Genomic DNA, 20,915 nt, shown 5'->3' on the forward strand with positions numbered 1-20,915 from the left:
ACGATCACTATTAATTAGGGCTGTCAAGCAATTAAAAAAAAATTAATTAATTGTGATTAAAAGCGCTGCTAAACAATAATAGAATACCATTTATTTAAGTATTTTTGGATGTTTTCCACGTTTTCAAATATATTGATTTCAATTACAACACAGAATACAAAGTGTACAGTGCTCACTTTATATTTTTTTTTGATTACAAGTATTTGCACTTTAAAAAAACAAAAGAAATAGTATTTTTCAATTAACCTCGTACCATTACTGAAGTGCAATCTCTTTATCGTGAAAGTTGAACTTACAAATGTAGAATTATGAACAAAAAAACCTGCATTCAAAAATAAAATGATGTAAAATTTTAGAGCCTGCAAGTCCACTCAGTCCTACTTCTTGTTCAGCCAGTTGCTCAGACAAACAAGTTTGTTTACATTTGTAGGAGATAATGCTGCCTGCTTCTTGTTTACAATGTCACCTGAAAGTGAGAACATGCGCTCTCATGGCACTGTTGTAGCGGGCGTCACAAGATATTTACATGCCTGTTCTCACTTTCTGGTGACATTGTAAATAAGAAAAGGGCAGCATTACCGCCTGTAAATGTAAACAGACTTGTTTGTCTTAGTGATTGGCTGAACAAGAAGTAGGACTGAGTGGACTTGTAGGCACTGAAGTTTTACATTGTTTTGTTTTTTGAGTGCAGTTCTGTAACAAAAAAAATCTACATTTGTAAGTTGCACTTTCAGTTGCACTATAGTACTTGTATGAGGTGAATTGAAAAATACTATTTTTTTTGTTTATCATTTTTACAGTGTAAATATTTATTTTCAAAAATAATATACACTTTAATTTCAATTACAACACCGAATACAATATATATGAAAACGTAGAAAAGCATCCAAAATATGTAATAAATTTCAATTGGTATTCTATTGTTTAACAGTGCGATTAAAACTGCAGTTAGTCGCAATTATTTTTTTTTAATTGCAGTTAAGTTTTTTGAGTTAATCGCAGGAGTTAACCGTGATTAATCCACAGCCCTAGTATTACTGCATTAAAAAACAGCTTCTTAGCCACACAATGCTGCATGCTCCCTTAAGTTCAATGCCCTGGGTGGTGCTGGAGTGAGAATGCACATAACTGCTGCTACCTGATGCCCTCGCACAATTACAGTAATTCCTCACTTAAAGTCGTCCCGGTTAACATTGTTACGTTGCTGATCAATTAGGGAACATGCTCGTTTAAAGTTGTGCAATGCTCCCTTGTAACATTTCTGCTTTGTCCACTGCTTGCAGGAAGAGCAGCCGGTTGCAGCTAGCTGGTGGGGGCCTGTAACCAGGGTGGACCGGCAGCTCCCCCTATCAGCTCCCCACTCCCCTAAGTTCCCTGTGCTGCAGCCGCCCAACAGGCTATCCATCGGCAGTTCAGCTGTCCCTTCCCCCACTGCCATGTACTGCTCCTGCCCTCTGCCTTGGAGCTGCTCCCAGAGACTCCTGCTTGCTGTGCAGGGAGGCGGGGGCGGGGGGGCGCTAATGTCAGGGTGTCCCCCTCCCCCCTGCTCCTACACCCCGCTTACCCCTTCTCCATATAGAGCAGGGAGGGGACACGGACGGAGAGAGACAGAGAGAACTTAGGGCAGCAGCTGCTGTCTCAACTTCCTTATCCACTTAAAAAGACAATGCACTTAAGAGTGGGTCAGCTTACTTAAAGGGGCAGTGTGCATCTCTCTCTCTCTCCCACACACAAGGTGTGTGTCTGTCTCTGTCTGCTGTGCTGTCTCCCCTCCCTCCGGTTCCTGCTGCCTTGATGAGAGGCTACCATTAACAACAATGTGTTAAGCCTTGAGGGCTCGGCCGAGTGCTAGCTCATCATTTAGCAGTAAGGCATTCCCTGGGAAATATCCCTCCCTCTTCCACCCTCTAATTTCACCACCTCAACCAAGCTTCACAATCATCATAACTGTGAACAGTATTAAATTGTTTGTTTAAAACGTATACTGTGTGTTTATCTATATAATATATAGTTTTTTGTCTGGTTAAAAAAATTCCCCTGGAACCTAACCCCCTCCTCCCCCCATTTACATTAATTCTTATGGGGAAATTGGATTCGCTTAATATCGTTTCGCTTAAAGTCACATTTTTCAGGAACATAACTACAACGTTAAGCGAGGAGTTACTGTATATGCATCCGTGGGGGAAAAACCAAACCACATAGCTTGGAAAGGTCTAATCTGATGTGCACCATTTAATGTCAAGCAATTTTGCAGATTGAACTCTACAACTAATTGCAAAAAGCTGTTGTGTGCCTTCAGGCACTATATGACCTGGAAATGGGAATGAATGCAGGGAAAACTTAAGTCACATTTTCCCATCCGCCATAATGTCCGCAACTAAATTGACCGTTCTTCACAAAGCAGTATGTTAGCATAGTCATTGTAGTGAATCTTAGAGGAGCAGTCCTTCCCCATGTAAAATTTTAAGCCATGCTTCCGCACAAATCCACATACCGCTAAGATCTTTTCAGATAGTTTCTTGCCTCTATTACTAACTTTCAGATTTATTTCAAAGGAAGGTTTTATTCTCCTCCCTTGATCCTTCAGTGAGATCATATTGCTACTCTTGGTGAGACAGCTATAGCTTGTATAGCAATGTGCTCATGCCCTAGTCTCAGTATTTATTTATAATTACATTATATGATCAGGAGAAGCCACAGCTGGGGTTGTGAGGATGGGATTTGGAGCAGTTTCACTGATACCTTCAGCATTGGCAGGTGGTAGAAGACAATGTTGCTCAGTGAAATATCTGGGCTCAAGGCAGATGGGCTCATTTGGTGCTGCTTTTTCCCCCTTCTAGTGAAAGACTATCTGCCTTCGCCAAAATTAACCCACAAGAGAGCATTCAGTGATGAGATCTCCCAGGTTAATGTGGTAGCGGAGCCGAAAGCAATCCAAAGCCTGAAGCCAAAGAATGACCCTGTCTCCAGATCCTCTCTCTGTGTCAATGGAAGCCATGTTTACAGTGATGAACCTGCACCAAAGAGCCCGATGTCTGGCCTACCGAGCTCCTCGCCGCTGTCCCTGCCTCTACAGAATATCGCCAGAAAGTCCGAGGAGGGTTTCCATGCTGGCTTCCCTCCTCCTGACTCAGAAGACCTGCCATGGGGAGCCAGCAGCTTTGAGAAGGGGCAGCAGAAAGAAGAGCCCAGATTCCTTCCCTCTCCTCCCAGCTTAGCAGTACAAGAGGAGAACAAGGTCTCAACCAAAGCTGTAACCCTCAGCAACCACCTCGGCAGAGCCAAGTTGGAAGAAGGCAGCCGCTTAGAGACCAAACCCGTGCAGATCGCAACGCCGATGGTCTTCTCCATGGAGGTGACGAAAGACAAACCCCTTGAGGAAACCAGAAAGGAAGACAAGAAGTCCAAGGTCAGCCTCTTCCACCACGGGGGGACCAAAAGTGATGCAGTGAACAAGAGCTTGGGAGAGAACCTGGGATCATCCCTGACCGTATCTCCACAAGTAACAGCTGCTGGAGACGAGAAGAGTAAGAGCAGCAGCTGGTTTGGATCCAAGGACACCAAAGAACCTTCTCAGAAACCCAGGTCAGTAAAACCAGGTTTATGGACTATGCTGAACCGCTCCCTACAGTCACACTTCAGAGGCCACTGTAGCTCTTTAACCAGGCTGCCCCAAGATACAATCTAAAAAGCTGTGCGGTTACGACGTTGCTCTACGGTGTAAATGGAACTGTGATCCCGAATTAGATGCACTTTCCAAACCTATTTTCTGGCCATGCTGTGATAGGAAAAAATACTTCCAAGGGGCTATAAATGTCTGTTGGTGTCTCCTGTAGGAGGAAGGCTGGTCTTGTGGCTAAAGCACAGAACTGGGAGTCAGGAGCCCTGGGTTCTATTCCTGCTTCTGCCACGGATCCACTATGTGAGCCCAGGCAAGGCAGTTCCCCCTTCTGGGCCTTTGGGATGATACAGTTCTCTCAGGGATGTTTGCAAAGCATATTTGAAATCCTTGGTGGGAAAGTGCTATAAAATATTATTCCTAGGTAGCTAACATTCCCTTTGTACTTCCTGTTGCACCCAGTTGGGATCTTGGGGATCAAGATAGCTAGTGACAGGTGCATGGTTTATAAAGGAGGGTGCCCTTTTATTGTTTATAAAGGAGGATCTTTGATTCAGGGTGGCACTCTGCTGCCCAGGAGGGTGGTAGGTGAGGACTGCACCCTCAGCAAGTTTGCAGATGACACTAAACTGGGAGGAGTGGTAGATACGCTGGAGGGTAGGGATAGGATACAGAGGGACCTAGACAAATTAGAGGATTGGGCCAAAAGAAATCTGATGAAGTTCAACGAGGACAAGTGCAGAGTTCTGCACTTAGGATGGAAAAATCCCATGCACTGCTACAGACTAGGGACCGACTGTCTAGGCAGCAGTTCTGCAGAAAAGGACGTAGGAGTTACAGTGGACGAGAAGCTGGATATGAATCAACAGTGTGCCCTTGTTGCCAAGAAGGCTAACGGCATTTTGGGCTGTATAAGTAGGGGCATTGCCAGCAGATCGAGGGACGTGATCATTCCCCTCTATTCGACATTGGTGAGGCCTCATCTGGAGTACTGTGTCCAGTTTTGGGCCCCACACTACAAGAAGGATGTGGACAAATTGGAAAGAGTCCAGTGGAGGGCAACAAAAATGATTAGGGGGCTGGAACACATGACTTATGAGGAGAGGCTGAGGGAACTGGGATTGTTTAGTCTGCAGAAGAGAAGAATGAGGGGGGATTTGATAGCTGCGTGAAAGGGGGTTCCAAAGTGGATGGATTTAGACTGTTCTCAGTGGTACCAGATGATAGGACAAGGAGTAATGGTTTCAAGTTGCGGTGGGGGAGGTTTAGGTTGGATATTAGGAAAAACTTTTTCACTAGGAGGATGATGAAGCACTGGAATGGGTTACCTAGGGAGGTGGTGGAATCTCCTTCCTTAGACATTTTTAAGGTCAGGCTTGACAAAGCCCTGGCTGGGATGATTTAGTTGGTGTCGGACCTGTTTGAGCAGGGGGTTGGACTAGATAACCTCCTGAGGTCCCTTCCAACCCTGATATTCTATGATTCTAGGTGGGTAACTCTGGGTAAGTGAGTGAACCCTTCTGAAGTGGCTAATCCCAGCTCTGCTGTTTCCCTCTTTCCTCCTGCTTATGCATCTCTAATTGCTCTAGCATAGCGTGGTGATTCGTCCTTTACACATGTGCAGGAGTCTGTGGCACATGGAACTATTTCAACTTTGTGCCTGTTATATGCTGGTTATATCATGGAGATGCAGTTCCCACCCCCATCTTCCTCATTCTTCTTAACGGTTGAGTTCTTGTGGGGGTGCTGAGAACCGTTGAACCAAACTGTAAACCCTGTGCCTGATGGAAACCACTTAAAGCCAGAGGGTGCAGCAGCACCCCTAGGTTCCATCACCTGTGCATTCTTGTCTGCCATTTTCAGCCCAATCTTCCTGCTGATCTTGCAGGGAGTGAACTCGCCCACCCCAGCATTCACTGACTTTAATAAAAAGGATGAATGCTGTAACTCTAACCGGTCGCTTATCCCTGGTCCATCAAGGAAAATAAATTCTGAAGTATATTTGGTTTGAGGCGCCTTTAGCTCTGCATGAATCATGCTGTTCTTAAGAATTTGTTTAGGTTTGCAACATTGCCGGGAGTGGAAGCAGGAGGAAAAGTTTGTTTGTTCTTTGGAGACTCAGGTTTTAAAAGAAAATAAGAGGGAGTTTTGAGAATGCTGGTCTAGGGCTGCATAAGAGGAACCAAACCCTGGTTTGTTTGAGGTAAGGGCCTGGGGTGCTGAAACAATTGGTTCAAATGCTAAAAGGATTTCTTACAATGTTATCAGAGCGCAACAGGTTTTGCTTCCTGCAGCCTGGACAAGGATGATAAAGTATGGCTACCTTGCATGCTCATTATTAAGGGGAAAACATAACTCTTCCCTTGTACCCCGGTGGAAAATGCTACAGTTGCAGAAGTCTGTGGACACATGGAACCAGATTAAAGGGGGGAAATTATAAAAGGAAAAAATAAAATCACTTTTCAAAGACATTCCTCACCTCGCGGACTTCCACCTTTCATTATCACAGCGTTGCTCCCACGGCAGTTTGGGGCAGGGGGAGGGATCAGAGCTTGCTACATCTAACGATCAAGTCAGATGTTACAAATTACAATCTTACTCCTTGCTAATTGATGGGCACTTTTAAAAGAGTTTTACCCACTAAATGACTTCCTGAGATCCCAACTCCTATTAAATGTCAGTGGGACTTGGGTTGCTAGGTGACTTTTGAAAATTTTACCCAGTATGTTCACATCTTAGATTTCTTTCATCTTGGAGAGGGAAACTAAACTAGTCAGTTTTTAGTTAATTTCACTTTCTGCTTCTGAATCACTAATTCTATGCTGACTATACAGTAGAACCTCAGAGTTACAAGCACCTTGGGAATGGAGGTTGTTCCGAACTCTGAAATGTTTGTAACGCTGAACAAAACATTATGGTGATTCTTTCAAAAGTTTACAACTGAACATAGACGTAATACAGCTTTGAAACTTTACTGTGCAGGAGAAAAATGCTGCTTTTAACCATCTTAATTTAAATGAAACAAGCACAGAAACCATTTCCTTACCTTGGCAAATCTTTTTTTAAACTTTCCTTTTATTTTTTTAGTAGTTTACGTTTAACACAGCACTGTACTGTATTTGCGGGTTGTTTTTTTCCTCTGCCACTGCCTGATTGCATACTTCCGGTTCCAAGTGAGGTGGGTGGTTGACCAGTCAGTTTGTAACTCTGTGGTTCTACTGTATATCTCTGTGCAGACTGATTTGCCAGCACCCTTGTGCTCTATGGGTAGGGCAGTATAAGCCCCATTTTACAAGTGGGGCTACTGAAGCAGGCAGGTTTAGTGAAGTGTCCAGGGCCAGGTGGTAAGTCAGTGGCAAGCTCTTCCCGCTTCACTTCTGATGTAGTCTTCAGGAACCACAAGCAGCAGCACTTCTCCATTCAGTAACCCAGAAGCAGCTGAGCAAGTCAGCAGCAGGTGTCGTCCTGAGAGAAAACCTCCACCCCAGCCTTCCTTAGAACGGTGATTTCCTTTCTGCTGCCTCTTTTTGAAGCAGAGGTAACCCCAGCTAGTCAACTGAGTAAACAAGTAGAACTTAACATGGGTATTTTAAAGAGCCGAGGAGCATCCTGGACTAACCTGATTACAGGCAACTTGACAATGTCACAAGTGAAGGCCTTGTTGTTAATGTGTAGGTGGCTCCTAGGTTTGGTAATGGAACACCAGACCCTGTGAACTCACCAGCACCTAGTTTCTGCAGCAGTCATGGAATTTTGTGCCAGGCGCAGATACATTTAAACTTTCAGGTTTTATTGAATTCAATAAGAAAATGAAATCACTACTGGGTCCTTCTGTGTCAGGTTGAAATATGAACGTTGTACAGTGTCCCTCCATTTTCAGCGTGCAGCTTATTTTTGGCTCAGGTGGACGTTGGCAGGGGTGAGGTTGGCAGTTTCAGTGTCTGGGTGGGGTACTGTTGGGAGCCGGGAAGGCATGGGGGAAGGGCAGTTTGGAATGGGGGAATAAGCACAGTGGCTGGAGGATTTTTGATTAGTCATTTTTGTTGATGACAAAAAATAGGGGAAACCCTCCAAGTAATGCAACCTTGCCCAGTTGTCCTGAACGCTTACCCGGCCAGGCCTGAGATCTATTCACCCACTTTTTTCTAGGATCATCATGGCTTAGAACAGTGGTTTTCAACCTTTTTTTCATATGTGGACCCCTAAAAAAAAATCAAATGGAGGTGCAGACCCCTTTGGAAATGTTTGACATAGTCTGTGGACCAGCAGGGATCTGCGGACCACAGGTTGAAAGCCACTGGGTTAGAATGATCAAATGAGTATATTTTAGTGACCAAGGGCCAACCGAATAGTGAAAGATGTCGTTAAATAGGATTAATGGGGCAAATTGCAAATAGAGAAACTCACTCAACCCATTAACCATAAAGCGAGGTTATGGTAAAAACACCCAACACTTTATATCTTCAAAGGATTTTAAAAACCCCTAATTACAAACAAACTCAATTAGCCTAAAGAGAGACCACCCTGAGCTATTGACTAATCGCTGGTGACAGCTCTGTCCACTTCGAAGTCTGCTGCACACAGCTTCTGCCAGCTCTGTGGCCCTCCTGACCTAATTTGACCAACCTGCTCAGCTGGACATATGAAGGTGTTGGCTTCAGCACTGCCATACACCTTCTGTAGGCATTTACACCTGTGCAAATCGGGTGTAAAATGCTACCACTGGTAAGAGAGGGAAGTGCTGCCAGGTAACATTTGCATTCATGTGACACAGAGGTAAGTGACATCATGCCATGCAGGGTAGTAGAGAATCGGGCCCCCATTGTTTGGCCCGTGTCACTGCCAGTCTCATTGTGCAATCCCACGTCAGTGAAACGTGTCACTACCCCAGCACTGGAGATGGCTCCAGGGCAGATGATGGAAGCAGTCCTGAAATAAAGCCTTACAACATCCCGGGGAGGTGTGCAGTAAGTTGGGGCCCCTCCCACTTCACAGGTGGGGGAGACAGCCAGATTTTCAAGAGTGGCCACTGAGTGGTGGGGGTACCCCTGTTTGGGGTGCCCTGTTAGAGACAGCTGGGGCCTGGTTTTCAGAAGTGCTGATCACCTGGAGCGCCCCTCGGCCTCCGGTGGAGTTGGGGGCGCTCAGCACCTCTGAAATTCAGGCCCAAGGTGTGTCACGTCAGGTACTGCAGATCCGTGGTTCCCCCTTTCCGTTTGGGCCAAAGTGACTTGCCCAGAGGTCTGGCTGGAGTCAGTAGCGGAGGTTAGAGTCGCCTCCTTCCCACAGCCTAGGAAACTGCAGAGGGGTGAGGGATGACTCCGCTTCTTCACGGCTGACTTCCTGTTTCCTGCCGGGCCTGGCCTGCCTTTCCCAGCCGGCCTAGGAAGGGCTCGGACGGACTAGGCCAGCCGGCACCATCCTCTCCAAGCAACGGCACCAGCTTGCCCCAGCCACCGCACGGAGTAGCCGCCGCCCTGGAGGTGGGTGCCCCGGTGGCTTGGCTGACTCTGTGTGCGGGCCCTTCCTTAGGCCTGGCCTAGCATAGTCCCTGCTGGTGGGGGGAGATGGGAGATGTCCAGGCCTGGGGAGACGATCAAGTGGGTGGGGGGGCTCCCCTGCTGCCCTGAGGAGGAGGAGAGCTCCGGCCCGCCGATATGAGAACAGAGCTGGGGGGCGTTGCCACAGAGTGACTGAAAGGCCTCGTTCCCTTCCCCTCCCTGCCTCGGCGACGGATTTCCCTGGGACACCGAGCGCCGAATGGCCGGTGGGTGGTTCTTCGCTGCCTCCTCGTGTAACGGCTCCCAAGGCCCCGTTCAGAAACAGGGGCTCGGCATTGAACTGCTCAGACAAGCTCTGTGCTCTAATGCCTCTGATGTTTTAAACGCCCTTATTAAAAACTCCTGTAGCCCCCCTCCGATCCCTTAACACTCTCGCCTCCCCTTGGAGAAGGGACTGCAAGCTCTTCGATGGTATGCAGTGTAGTTGCAGCTCTTAGATTGACTTTTGTTTCACCCCTTCTACATAGACTCTCTCTCCCCACCCCTTATGTTTAAAACACTAAAGACTCCCTCGGACGCGGGGCCTTTGGGGTGCTCACTTTGCTGCTCCCAGGTGTGTGCTGGGAGAGCAGAAATCCCATTGATCAGATGTGCGGCATATGCTCTGAAGCCTTTGCCAGTGAAAGTGATCCGGAGACCTGCCTGTAACTAATCCCCACTCCGGTTACTGCCCTTTCCCTCATCCCCAGCCCTGCAACACGGCTCAGAGTCCAGGGTACTGGCACCCTTGGGGTGCTGCTGAGCTGGGTGGCCTCAGAAATTTTGGCCTGGCCCTGGGAAATTATATAGCTGCTGCCTCTGGTCTCTCCCTAGAGGATGCAAAGGCCTTCAAGTGCTAGTTTTCCTAGGGTATTGCTGGTTGCTGCTGGCAAAGTTCTGACTCCATTAATGCCCACAGCAGCACAGGGAGCGATTTTTTCCATTGTTATCTGAGGGAAAAACGCCTGATCTTTGTTTCTATTATGGTTGGAATTTGAGCCTTGACCTCTGTGCCTCAGCTTTTCCATATGCATGTGGTTTTATTTCTCTTCTAATTCAGATTTGCACTCCTTTTGCAAAGGAGGGGAGGGATAGCTCAGTGGTTTGAGCATTGGCCTGCTAAACCCAGGGTTGTGAGTTCAGTCCTTGAGGGGGCTACTTAGAGATTGGGGGCAAAATCAGTACTTGGTCCTGCTAGTGAAAGCGGGAGGCTGGACTTGATGAACTTTCAGGGTCCCTTCCAGTTCTAGGAGATAGGTATATCTCCATATATTATCATCTCTGGATTGTGAGTGCCTGTTGAACGTAGTGCAGTGTTGCTGTACTCACTCTGAAGAGCAGATTGGGAACTTTAGAGAAATCTCGCTGATTATATGTTGGACCAAGATGAGGCACTCGAGTTGCTCGTATTTTTTTTTTTTAATCGAGAGAGAGGCCAAGATATACAAAAGACTGCCAAACAGTGGATTCCTTTCTCCCCGCATTTATTTATTTTGGCTCATGTTCCTTTTATGGGAGTCGCTGGGTTAGTCAGTATTTTAAAACAGTGGTTCTCAACCAGGGGTATGTGTGCCCCTGGGGGTATGCAGAGCTCTTCCAGGGGGTACATCAACTCATCTAGAGATTTGCCTAGTTTTACAACAGGCTACAGAAAAAGCACTAGCGAAGTCAGTACAAACTTGAATTGCATACAGACAGTGACTTGTTTATACTGCTCTATATACTATACACTGAAATGTAAGTACAATATTTATATTCCAATTGATTTATTTTACAATTATAGTAAAAATGAGAGAGACAGCAATTTTTCAGTACTAGTGTGGCTGTGACACTTGTATTTTTGTATCTGATTTTGTAAGCAAGTAGTTTTTAAGTGAGGTGTAACTTGGGGGTACGCAAGACAAATCCCGAGAGGGGTACAGTAATCTGGAAAGGTTGAGAGCCACTGTTTTAAAAAACAGTGCAGACCTGTGCGTCCAGGCTGTTGCAAATGTATGCCCCCTCCCCCGAGCCCCTGGCAGAACTGTGTAGACCTTAACACCCTCAGATCATAGTCTAACAAATAGCTGCTATGGTCGAAGAATTGGGATGCGTTTCTTGGAATGTTTTCTACAGTTGGCTACGCCATGAGAATGTGAGTGGGGGAGGAAGAGGGCTGGGGCTAGGGAAGGGAAATCTAAACCCTGATGCGAAAACTTGCCTGGTAATTGCTCAAGCAAGAGACTCAAGGGAGAAGGTTTGTTGCTGATTGAATTCTGACTGTGTACTCAGTGCTCCGCAGACCTAGAGAAACTCCTGATTCCTGCTGCAAGGAGCTTACAATCGAAAGACCCGGACAGCTTGCCTGTAATAGAGGAACAACCATAGACTGTGAAGGAAGCCCCGTTGGGTATCAGCAAAGGGCTTTGAGGGGTGTTTTATGGTGGGGGTAGTTTGGTCAATGGACAGACAAGAAGGGGGGAGTTTCAGGTGAAGGGGTGGTTTGGAAGAAGGCACAAAGAGGAGAATGAAAGGGCTAGTTTAATAGAGGCTCTGGAGTAGTGTAGGCAGCATGGCGGTGATAAAATGGTTGCTTTTAACAGGCTTGCTGGGAGCTCATCTGACTGTGGATGCTGTAGACTGACAGGCCTTGTCATTTGCTCTGCTACTGGCTCACCGTGAGACCTTGGGCTAGCCACCTGATGACAGTGTGCCTCAGTTTCCTTATTGCTAAACTGAGGATGATGCCTCCACCTTAGATGAAGGGAGGTGTATATAAACTGCGAAGTGCTATTATTATTCCTGAGTCTGACGACTTGAGGTGTTGGAATTGGAATACTGGAGAGAGAGAGAGCGGAGACTTAGTTCTTCACGAACTATCTGTCCTGTTTCTACTAGAGCAAAGTGTAGTCCTGACACCAGGACACTGGCTCTTCTCCTAAAGTCTAAGTAGAGAAGCTAAAGGAAGCGGATTGACTGGCTGCTGGGAAAAGGAGGTAGTTACTGAGTCCCTGTTAGGTGCCTGGAACTGTTTACTGCTGTACTGCAGGAGGGCCCAAGGGCCCCAATCAAATTGGGGGCCCTTTGTGGGTGGGTACAGCGCCCAGCCCAGTCAGAGAGGCTCTTGCCTCAAAGAGCCCGCGATCTGGATGGAAGTAACTCAGTGAGTGATTTGTTTCAGAGTAGCAGCCGTGTTGGTCTGTATCCGTAAAAAGAACAGGAGTACTTGTGGCACCTTAGAGACTAACAAATTTATTTGAGCATAAGCTTTCGTGGGCTACAGCCCACTTCATTGGATGCATAGAATGGAACATATAAGAAGAGTATATATATACATACAGAGAAGATGCCATACCAGCTCTAAGAGGCTAATTAATTAAGATGACCTGTTATCAGCAGGAAAAAAACTTTTGTCGTGATAATCAAGATGGTCAATTACAGACAGTTGACAAGAGGTGTAAGGATAGTTATCATAAGGAAAAAGATTCAGGTGTAATGACTCAGCCATTCCCAGTCTCTATTCAAGCCAGAGTTAATGGTATCTAATTTGCAAATCAATTCAAGCTCAGCAGTCTCTCGTTGGAGTCTGTTTTTGAAGCCTTTCTGTTGCAAAATTGCCACCTTCAGGTCTGTTACTGAGTGGCCAGAGAGGTTGAGGTGTTCTCCTACTGGTTTTTGAGTGTTATGATTCCTGATGTCAGATTTGTGTCCGTTTATTCTTTTGCGTAGAGACTGTCCGGTTTGGCCAATGTACATGGCAGAGGGGCAGTGAGTGAGTGTGGCAAACGAGGACAAGTGAACGGCAACAGGAAGGTGTGTTAGGTAAGCGGGCCGTGTGTGTGGTTTGCAGAGTTTTGTAACACAGCCAAATGAGGAACTAGTGTTGCTAGACCTTGCTGGCCCCATCTCAGTTTGACACTTAAATAATTTCTAGTGTTGTCATGCTTCAGCATCTAAAATCATGAGCCACCAAAATATTAGGGTCTTACAGAACCTTCTAGGAAAAGGGTGTAGTGAAAGGGGCTGTGCTGACATGTCTCTCTCTTTCCTCTTGGGTTTATAGGGGAAATCTGGAAAAGCCTCCACTATGCCCAGCCAGGGACATCCCCATGGTCCAATCCCTTTCAAAGTATATTGATTTCCAGTGGCAAGAACAGGGATTTTGCATGCTGAAGAGCCCAGTATGAAGGGTGTACATAAGAACGGCCATACTAGGTCAGACCAAAGGTCCATCAAGCCCAGTATCCTGTCCTCTGACACTGGCCAATGGCAGGTGCCCCAAAGGGAATGAACAGACAGATTATCATCTAGTGATCCATCCCCTGTCGCCCAATCCCAGCTTCTGGCAAACAGAGGCTGGGGACACCATTCCTGCCCAGCCTGGCTAATAGCCATTGATGGACCTATCTTCCATAAATCTATCTAGCTCCCTAATGAACCCCGTTCTAGTATTGGCCTTCACAACACACAACAAAGAGTTCCAGAGGTTGACAGTGCGTAGTGTGAAAAAATACTTTCTTGTGTTTGTTTTAAACTGCTACCTATTAATTGCATTTGGTGGCCCCTTGTTCCTGTATTATGAGAAGGAGTAAATAACACTTCCTTATTTACTTTCTCTACACTAGTCATGATTTTATAGACCTTTATCATATCCCCCCTTAGTCGCCTCTTTTCCTAGCTGAAAAGTCCCAGTCTTATTAATCTCTCCTCATACAGAAGCCGTTCTATACCCCTAATCATTTTTGTTGCCCTTTTCTGAACCTTTTCCAATTCCAATATATCTTTTTTGAGATGGGGCGACCACATCTGCACGCAGTATTCAAGGTGTGGGTGTACCATGGATTTATATAGAGGCAATATGATATTTTCTGTCTTATTATCTATCCCTTTCTTGATGATTCCCAACATTCTGTTCGCTTTTTTGACTGCTGCTGCACATTGCGTGGATGATTTCAGTGACCTATCCACAATGACTCCAAGATCTCTTTCTTGAGTGGTAACAGCTAATTTAGACCCCATCATTGTATACGTATAGTTAGGATTATGTTTTCCAATGTGGGTTACTTTGCATTTATCAACATTCCATTTCATCTGCCATTTTGTTGCCCAGTCATCCAGTTTTGTGAGATCCTTTTGTAGCTCTTCACAATCTGCCTGGGACTTAACTATCTTGAGTAGTTTTGTATCATCTGCAAATTTTGCCACTTCACTGTTCACCTATTTTTCCAGATCATTTATGAATATGTTAAATAGGACTGGGCCCAGTACAGATCCCTGGGGGACACTACTATTTCCCTCTCTCCATTCTGAAAACTGAGCATTTATTCCTACCCTTTGTTTCCTATCTTTTAACCAGTTACCAATCCATGAGAGAACCTTCCCTCTTATCCCATGACTGCTTACTTTGCTTAAGAGCCTTTGGTGAGGGACCTTGTCAAAGGCTTTCTGAAAATCTAAATACACTATATCCACTGGATGTCCTTTGTCCGCATGCTTGTTGACCGCCTCAAAGCATTCTAGTAGATTGGTGAGGCGTGATTTCTCTTTACAAAAACCATGTTGACTATTTCCCAACAAATTATGTTCATCTATGTGTCTGACCGTTTTGTTCTTTACGATAGTTTCAACCAATTTGCCCGGTACTGAAGTGAGGTTTACTGGCCTGTAGTTGCCAGGGTCATCTGGTACAGAAGCTGATTTAAATGATAGGTTACAGATGACAGTTAGTAGTCCTGTAATTTCACATTTGAGTTCTTTCAGAACTCTTGGGTGAATACCATCAGGTCCTGGAGACTTAAACTAAATAGTAATATCAATTTGTTCCAAAACCTTCTCTAATGACACCTCAATTTGGGACAGTTCCTCAGATCTGTCACCCAAAAAGAATGGCTGAGGTTTGGGAATCTCCCTCACATCCTCAACAGTGGAGACCGATGCAAAGAATTCATGATGTCTGTGACTAAATATTTGATGGGAAACATTTTCTTTAGCCTTTATTCCCCCCCTGCCCCACAGGAGCAATAATTTATAGCTGACAACACCTATGAATGGTTTGTCTCAGGGAAACACCTTGACTTCCCGGGGAGCATCGTGAAGAGAACACAACCTACAAGCGGATGTCTAGGAAGCTAGCAAAACCTCCTTCTATTCCAGTACCAAGCTGGTTTGAATTGATATGACTGGGCTGCCGGTGTCTAGTTAGAAAGACAAATACAATATTTTAAAAGGCACTGAAGTCAAGGATGCTCAGCCTGACCTAGCTGATTTTTTTTTCTGGGTTCTCACTGTGCAGCTCTTAACTGGAGAGCTAACAATATTTGGGGGATAATGGAGGTAAAAGCTTCAGCTGAATTGGTGCCCATGTGCCGATGAGAATGTGTTGTTCAGGGATTAGATCTAGGGACTGGGAGCCACATCTCCTGGGTTCTTTTCCCAACTTTGCCACAGATTTGTTGCAGAACTGGGCACTTGGCGCTCTATGCCTTCTTATCCCAATTTTGCAGGTGGGGTAAATCTGGGGGTGGGAAGGATGTGTGAGATCCATTAACTTTGGTAATAGCTTTGAGATTCTTGGACTGAAAAGTGCTGTATTAGTTATTGCTCTTCCTAGTTTTGTGAGAACAGCTCTCTGGTGTAGCATGGCTTTGTCGAGACACTCTGTTACAGTCAAGCACTGTCACAGTTACTGGGAAAGGATTTTAGCTCAGTACAGTTCTGAAGCTTTTAAAGGGCTTTTAGTCTGGGTGTTTCATTTACTGCTCAGGGAGGGCAGGCACAGAAATTTAACATCAGGGAAATGGGAAGATTTTTTTTTTCTCCACATGACAGAATCGTTGGTTTTTTATGTTTGTTTTTGTTCTTTAAATTCAAACAGGAGTGAAAAATAATTGGGGTGGGGTGGGGATTCAATCAGAGGCTGTAGGAGGAGTTTCAGGTTCTTGGGTTCTCTGGCAAATACCTATCCTTAGATCACCTTACACTCCTGGGGGCGGGAAATGCCTGTTTGGATTCTGATGTTGACAGGAGTCGTCATACAAGTTCTTTTTTTCCCATTGTCAAAAACCGGTATTGAGCAGAATTTCTAGAATGGGAGTTCAGGTCCTCCCTTCCCATATTTAAAGAGGCGTGGCTGAGAGTGGCAGTTGTAGAAGGAGCTGGCGGTCAGAACTCCTGGGTTCTAGCCCAATGCATGGTGCTGACTCGATGCATTTTACTGGTCAGTTAATCTCTGTCTCTTGTAAAAGGGGCACAAAAATACAATGTGTTCCAATGCTGCCAAGTTGCAATGTGCTTTAAGTGCAAGGTGATGGTGTTAATGTGTTCTTGACGTCAGGGCTTCAAAAAACCTGTTTCCCGCAGGGCAGGGAGAAGTTTCCTCTGGCAAGTGAAGGGACCTGCGTAATGCAGCACTTTTTAAAAGGAGTTTCAACCCTTTTGGTTGTGAAGAAATTTTTTCCGAATGTGAGTAGAAACGTGTACTGATGCAGTGTCGCCTCCCTAAGCCTGCAGCCCTGTCTGCTGCTCAGATCTTTGCCAGCTGCTTCAGAGTGAAATTAACACAACTCTGCTCACTTTCACTGCTGCTGTACAGAACATAAGAACAGCCATATTGGGTCAGAACAAAGGTCCATCAAGCCCAGTATCCTGTCTTCTGACAGTGGCCAATGGCAGGTGCCCCAAAGGGAATGAACAGACAGGTTATCATCAAGTGATCCATCCCCTGTTGCTCATTCCCAGATTCTGGCAAACAGAGGCTGGGGACACCATCCCCGCCCATCCTGGCTAATAGCCATTGAAGGACCTATCTTCCATAAACCTATCTAGCTCCCTAATGAACCCCGTTATAGTATTGGCCTTCACAACACACAACAAGGAGTTCCAGAGGTTGACAGTGCGTTGTGTGAAAAAATACTTTCTTGTGTTTGTTTTAAACCTGCTACCTATTAATTTCATTTGGTGGCCCCTTGTTCCTGTATTATGAGAAGGAGTAAATAACATTTCCTTATTTACTTTCTTTATACCACTCATGATTTTATAGACCTCTATCATATCCCCCCTTAGTCGCCTCTTTTCCTAGCTGAAAAGTCCCAGTCTTATTAATCTCTCCTCATACAGAAGCCGTTCTATACCCCTAATTATTTTTGTTGCCTTTTTCTGAACCTTTTCCAATTCCAATATATCTTTTTTGAGATGGGGTGACCACATCTGCACGCAGTATTCAAGGTGTGGGTGTACCATGGATTTATATAGAGGCAATATGATATTTTTTGTCTTATTGTCTATCCCTTTCTTGATGACTCCCAACATTCTGTTTGCTTTTTTGACTGCCGCTGCACATTGAGTGGATGATTTCGGAGAACTTTCCACAATGACTCCAAGATCTTTCTTGAGTGGTAACAGCTTATTTAGACCCCATAATTGTATATGTATAGTTAGAATTATGTTTTCCAATGTGCGTTACTTTGCATTTATCAACATTAAATTTCATCTGCCATTTTGTTGCCCAGTCACCCAGTTTTGTGAGATCCTTTTGTAGCTCTTCGCAGTCTGCCTGGGACTTAACTATCTTGAGTTGTTTTGTATCATCTGCAAATTTTGCCACCTCACTGTTTACCCCAATTTCACATTTGAGTTCCTTCAGAACTCGTGGGTGAATACCATCAGGTCCTGGAGACTTACTACTGTTTAGTTCATCAGTTTGTTCCAAAACTTCCTCTAAAGACACCTCAATTTGGGACAGTTCCTCAGATCTGTCACCCAAATGAATGGCTGAGGTTTGGGAATCTCCCTCATATCCTCAACAGTGAAGACTGATGCGAAGAATTCATTTAGTTTCTCTGCAATGGCCTTATCTTTGAGTGCTCCTTTAGCATCTCGATTGTCCAGTGGCCCCACTGGTTGTTTAGCAGGCTTCCTGCTTCTGATGTATTTAAAAAAAAAATTGCTATTACTTTTGGAGTCTTTGGCTAGCTGTTCTTCAAATTCTTTTTTGGTCTTTCTAATTATATTTTTACACTTCATTTGCCAGAGTTTATGCTCTTTTGTATTTTCCTCATTAGGATTCATCTTCCACTTTTTAAAGGATGCCTTTTTGCCTCTCACTGCTTCTTTTACTTTGTTGTTTAACCACGGTGGCTTTTTTTTTGATTCTCTTACTATGTTTTTTAAATTGGGGGATACATTTAAATTGAGCCTCTATTATGGTGTCGTTAAAAAGTTTCTACGCAGCTTGCAGGGATTTTACTTTTGGTACTGTACCTTTGAGTTTCTTTTTCACTAACCTCATTTTTGTGTAGTTCCCCTTTCTGAAATTAAATACTACAGTGTTGGGCCGCTGTGGAGTTTGCCCCGCCACAGGGATGTTCATAATATAATTAAATTTGTCAGTACTGACGGTCCCCGGGTTATGCAAACCTGACTTACGCAAATCCGCAGTTACGGAAAACGTTCCGTAAGCTAGAAAGGTTTTGTTTTTGTGCGTAATGGTCGGGTATATGTTCCCGACTTACGCAAAATTCAAGTTATGCAAGGCATTCCGGAACGGAATGCTTGCGTAAGTCGGGAGCGTCTGTATTACCAAGCAGACCAGCTATATTCACCTCTTGGACCTGATCCTGTGCTCCACTTAGGACTAAATCAAGAATTGCCTCTCCTCTTGTGGGTTCCAGGACCAGCTGCTCCAAGAAACCGTCATTTAAGGTGTCAAGAAACTTTATCTCAGCATCCCTTCCTGAGGTGACATGTATCCAGTCAATATGGGGATAGTTAAACTCAATAATAATAATGGGGGATTTCTTTTATTTTAATACCCTCTCTAATCTCCCTGAGCATTTCAGAGTCACTAACACCATCCTGGTCAGGTGGTCTGTAGTATAGCCCTACTGCTATATTCTTATTTTTCAAGCATGAAATTACTATCCATAGAGATTCGATAGTACAATTTAGTTCATTTAAGGTTTTTACTTCATTTGATTCTACGCTGGTAGGCAGAAGCCATGCTCTCAAGAATCGTGTCAGTTTCATGCTGCTGGTGGAGCTGGGTGCAGCAGTGGAGGCAGGCATGGGAACTGATCGCAGGGGTGGACCGTCCGAATAATGGAGACAGGAGGTGGGGGTAGAGTACTGTAGCCCTAGAAGGGGTCACTTCTCCTTTTCAGCATCCAGAACTTAATATGAAAGCGCCTCCAAGCAGTATCTATGGATAGCACTGTAGCAGCAAATTCAACTCCCACTGAATACTTACAGCCCTCTGTTCTTCAGAACTCTCTACAAACATTCATTTACTAGTCCCCAGCAGCCCTGTGGGATAGGCAAGTATTATCACAGTGTTATACATGGGAAATGTGGGGCATAGAGTGGCTAAGTGACACGGACAAGATCCCAGGGGTCGCTGGTGTCAGAGCGAGGGTTAGAACTTGGGCGTTCCTGGCTCCCAGCTCTTTGATCAGACGTCTGGCTGCCCAGCGCTCCGTTATGCATGGGCCATACTCAAACTCCCAGCCAGGAGAGGGAAGCGGGGCCAGCTGCCAGCAAGGGAGAGAAATGGAATGTATGTGGGAGAGGTGAGGAGATTGACAAAAGTGAAAGCAAGATCAAGTCAGTTAAACTCCTCCAGATGTAAAAGCAGTGGAGACAATCACTGGAAATGCTGTGCATCGGAGGCGTGGTGCCAGAGAAGTCCTAGAACCTTCCCCAGAGAATGGGAACGTGGGGTGTCAGGCTCTGCAGAGCAGGGTGGGAGTGTAGCTCTGATCCTAATACATCAAACCTCACCGATGTTTTCAGGACCGCTCCTTGACCTCAGAATTACAGTGAAGAAGGGTGATTTTTTTGTTTTGTTTTAAATTAAAGTGGGAGTTTACTTTCCATTGAGGCAATGCAGAGCACGCACGCCCCCTAGTGTAAAGTTCCTTTATTTCAGAGGAGTAAAACAGAAGCAGGAATTCGGCTTTCTGGAGGATTTCTAAAGACTGTGACCATTTCTAAAAAGCTTGTACCTTGGACTAGAGAACACCCAGGAGAGGTGACAGCTGCCCCTGCTGATCACAGACACTGCAGGCGAAGGGAGTGCCAAGTATTTGGGTGTCTGACGCGTGTATGATCTCCAGTATAATATGTGTGTGTGTAACCCCCTTTGAATGCCAGGGGTTCTGTGTGTATCTCGAAGGGAGTAAGTACAGTTGGTCCCAGGGCCGTCCTTACCCATACGCAAAATACGCAGCTGCGTAGGGCACCAGGAAATCTGGGGCACCAAATTTCCTGGTGCCCTGCGCAGCTGCGTGCTGCTCCAGCCCTTGCTCCGGCTCTGCCCCAGGGTCCCCGCCCCTGCTCCAACCAACCTCTTCCCCCAGCCCTGCCTCTTCCCTGCCCTGCCCCAGCCCCAGCCCCAGCCCCACTCTCCTGAGGAGTCCAGAAGCTGTCAGGCTCCCTGCACTCACCGGTAAGTGGAGTGACCCAGGCCCAGCCTGCTCCGCTCTCCTGGCTCCCAGCTGCGCCACCGGCGAGTGCTGGGGGGCGGTTCCCCCCTCCCCCCAAGCCTGGGAGCCAGGGGAGCAGAGCAGGCCGGGGCTGGGTCACTCCACTTCCCGCAGGAAGTGGTCAGCCCCCCATCCCCCGCGGAGGCCTGGGGCCGGGCCCCACACAGCCCCCCGCCCCATGGGGGGGCTGCATAGGGCACCAGAATAGCTCGGGACGGCCCTGCCAGATCCTGCAGAAATGTGACATTTCAGTATTCCTAAATCTGTTGAAATTGGCTTTGCTTTTTTTTTTTTTTTTTT

At 45.8% G+C, this 20,915-nt stretch overlaps 1 protein-coding gene across 4 annotated transcripts in view; it reads left to right on the top strand.

Annotated features, from left to right (window-relative positions):
* RAB11FIP5 (RAB11 family interacting protein 5) overlaps positions 1–20,915 on the top strand; it is a 106,015-nt gene that overhangs the window by 62,626 nt on the left and 22,474 nt on the right. For all 4 annotated transcript variants that reach the window (XM_024203785.3, XM_024203786.3, XM_024203787.3 and 1 more), the window contains exon 3: positions 2,841–3,585. In XM_024203785.3, coding sequence (XP_024059553.2) covers positions 2,841–3,585 — 745 coding nt within the window. The remainder of the gene's footprint in view (positions 1–2,840; positions 3,586–20,915) is intronic.

The sequence above is a fragment of the Terrapene carolina genome, unplaced genomic scaffold (assembly GCF_002925995.2).
Source record: "Terrapene carolina triunguis isolate 2854851 unplaced genomic scaffold, T_m_triunguis-2.0 Scaffold633, whole genome shotgun sequence".
Classification (NCBI taxonomy): domain Eukaryota; kingdom Metazoa; phylum Chordata; order Testudines; family Emydidae; genus Terrapene; species Terrapene triunguis.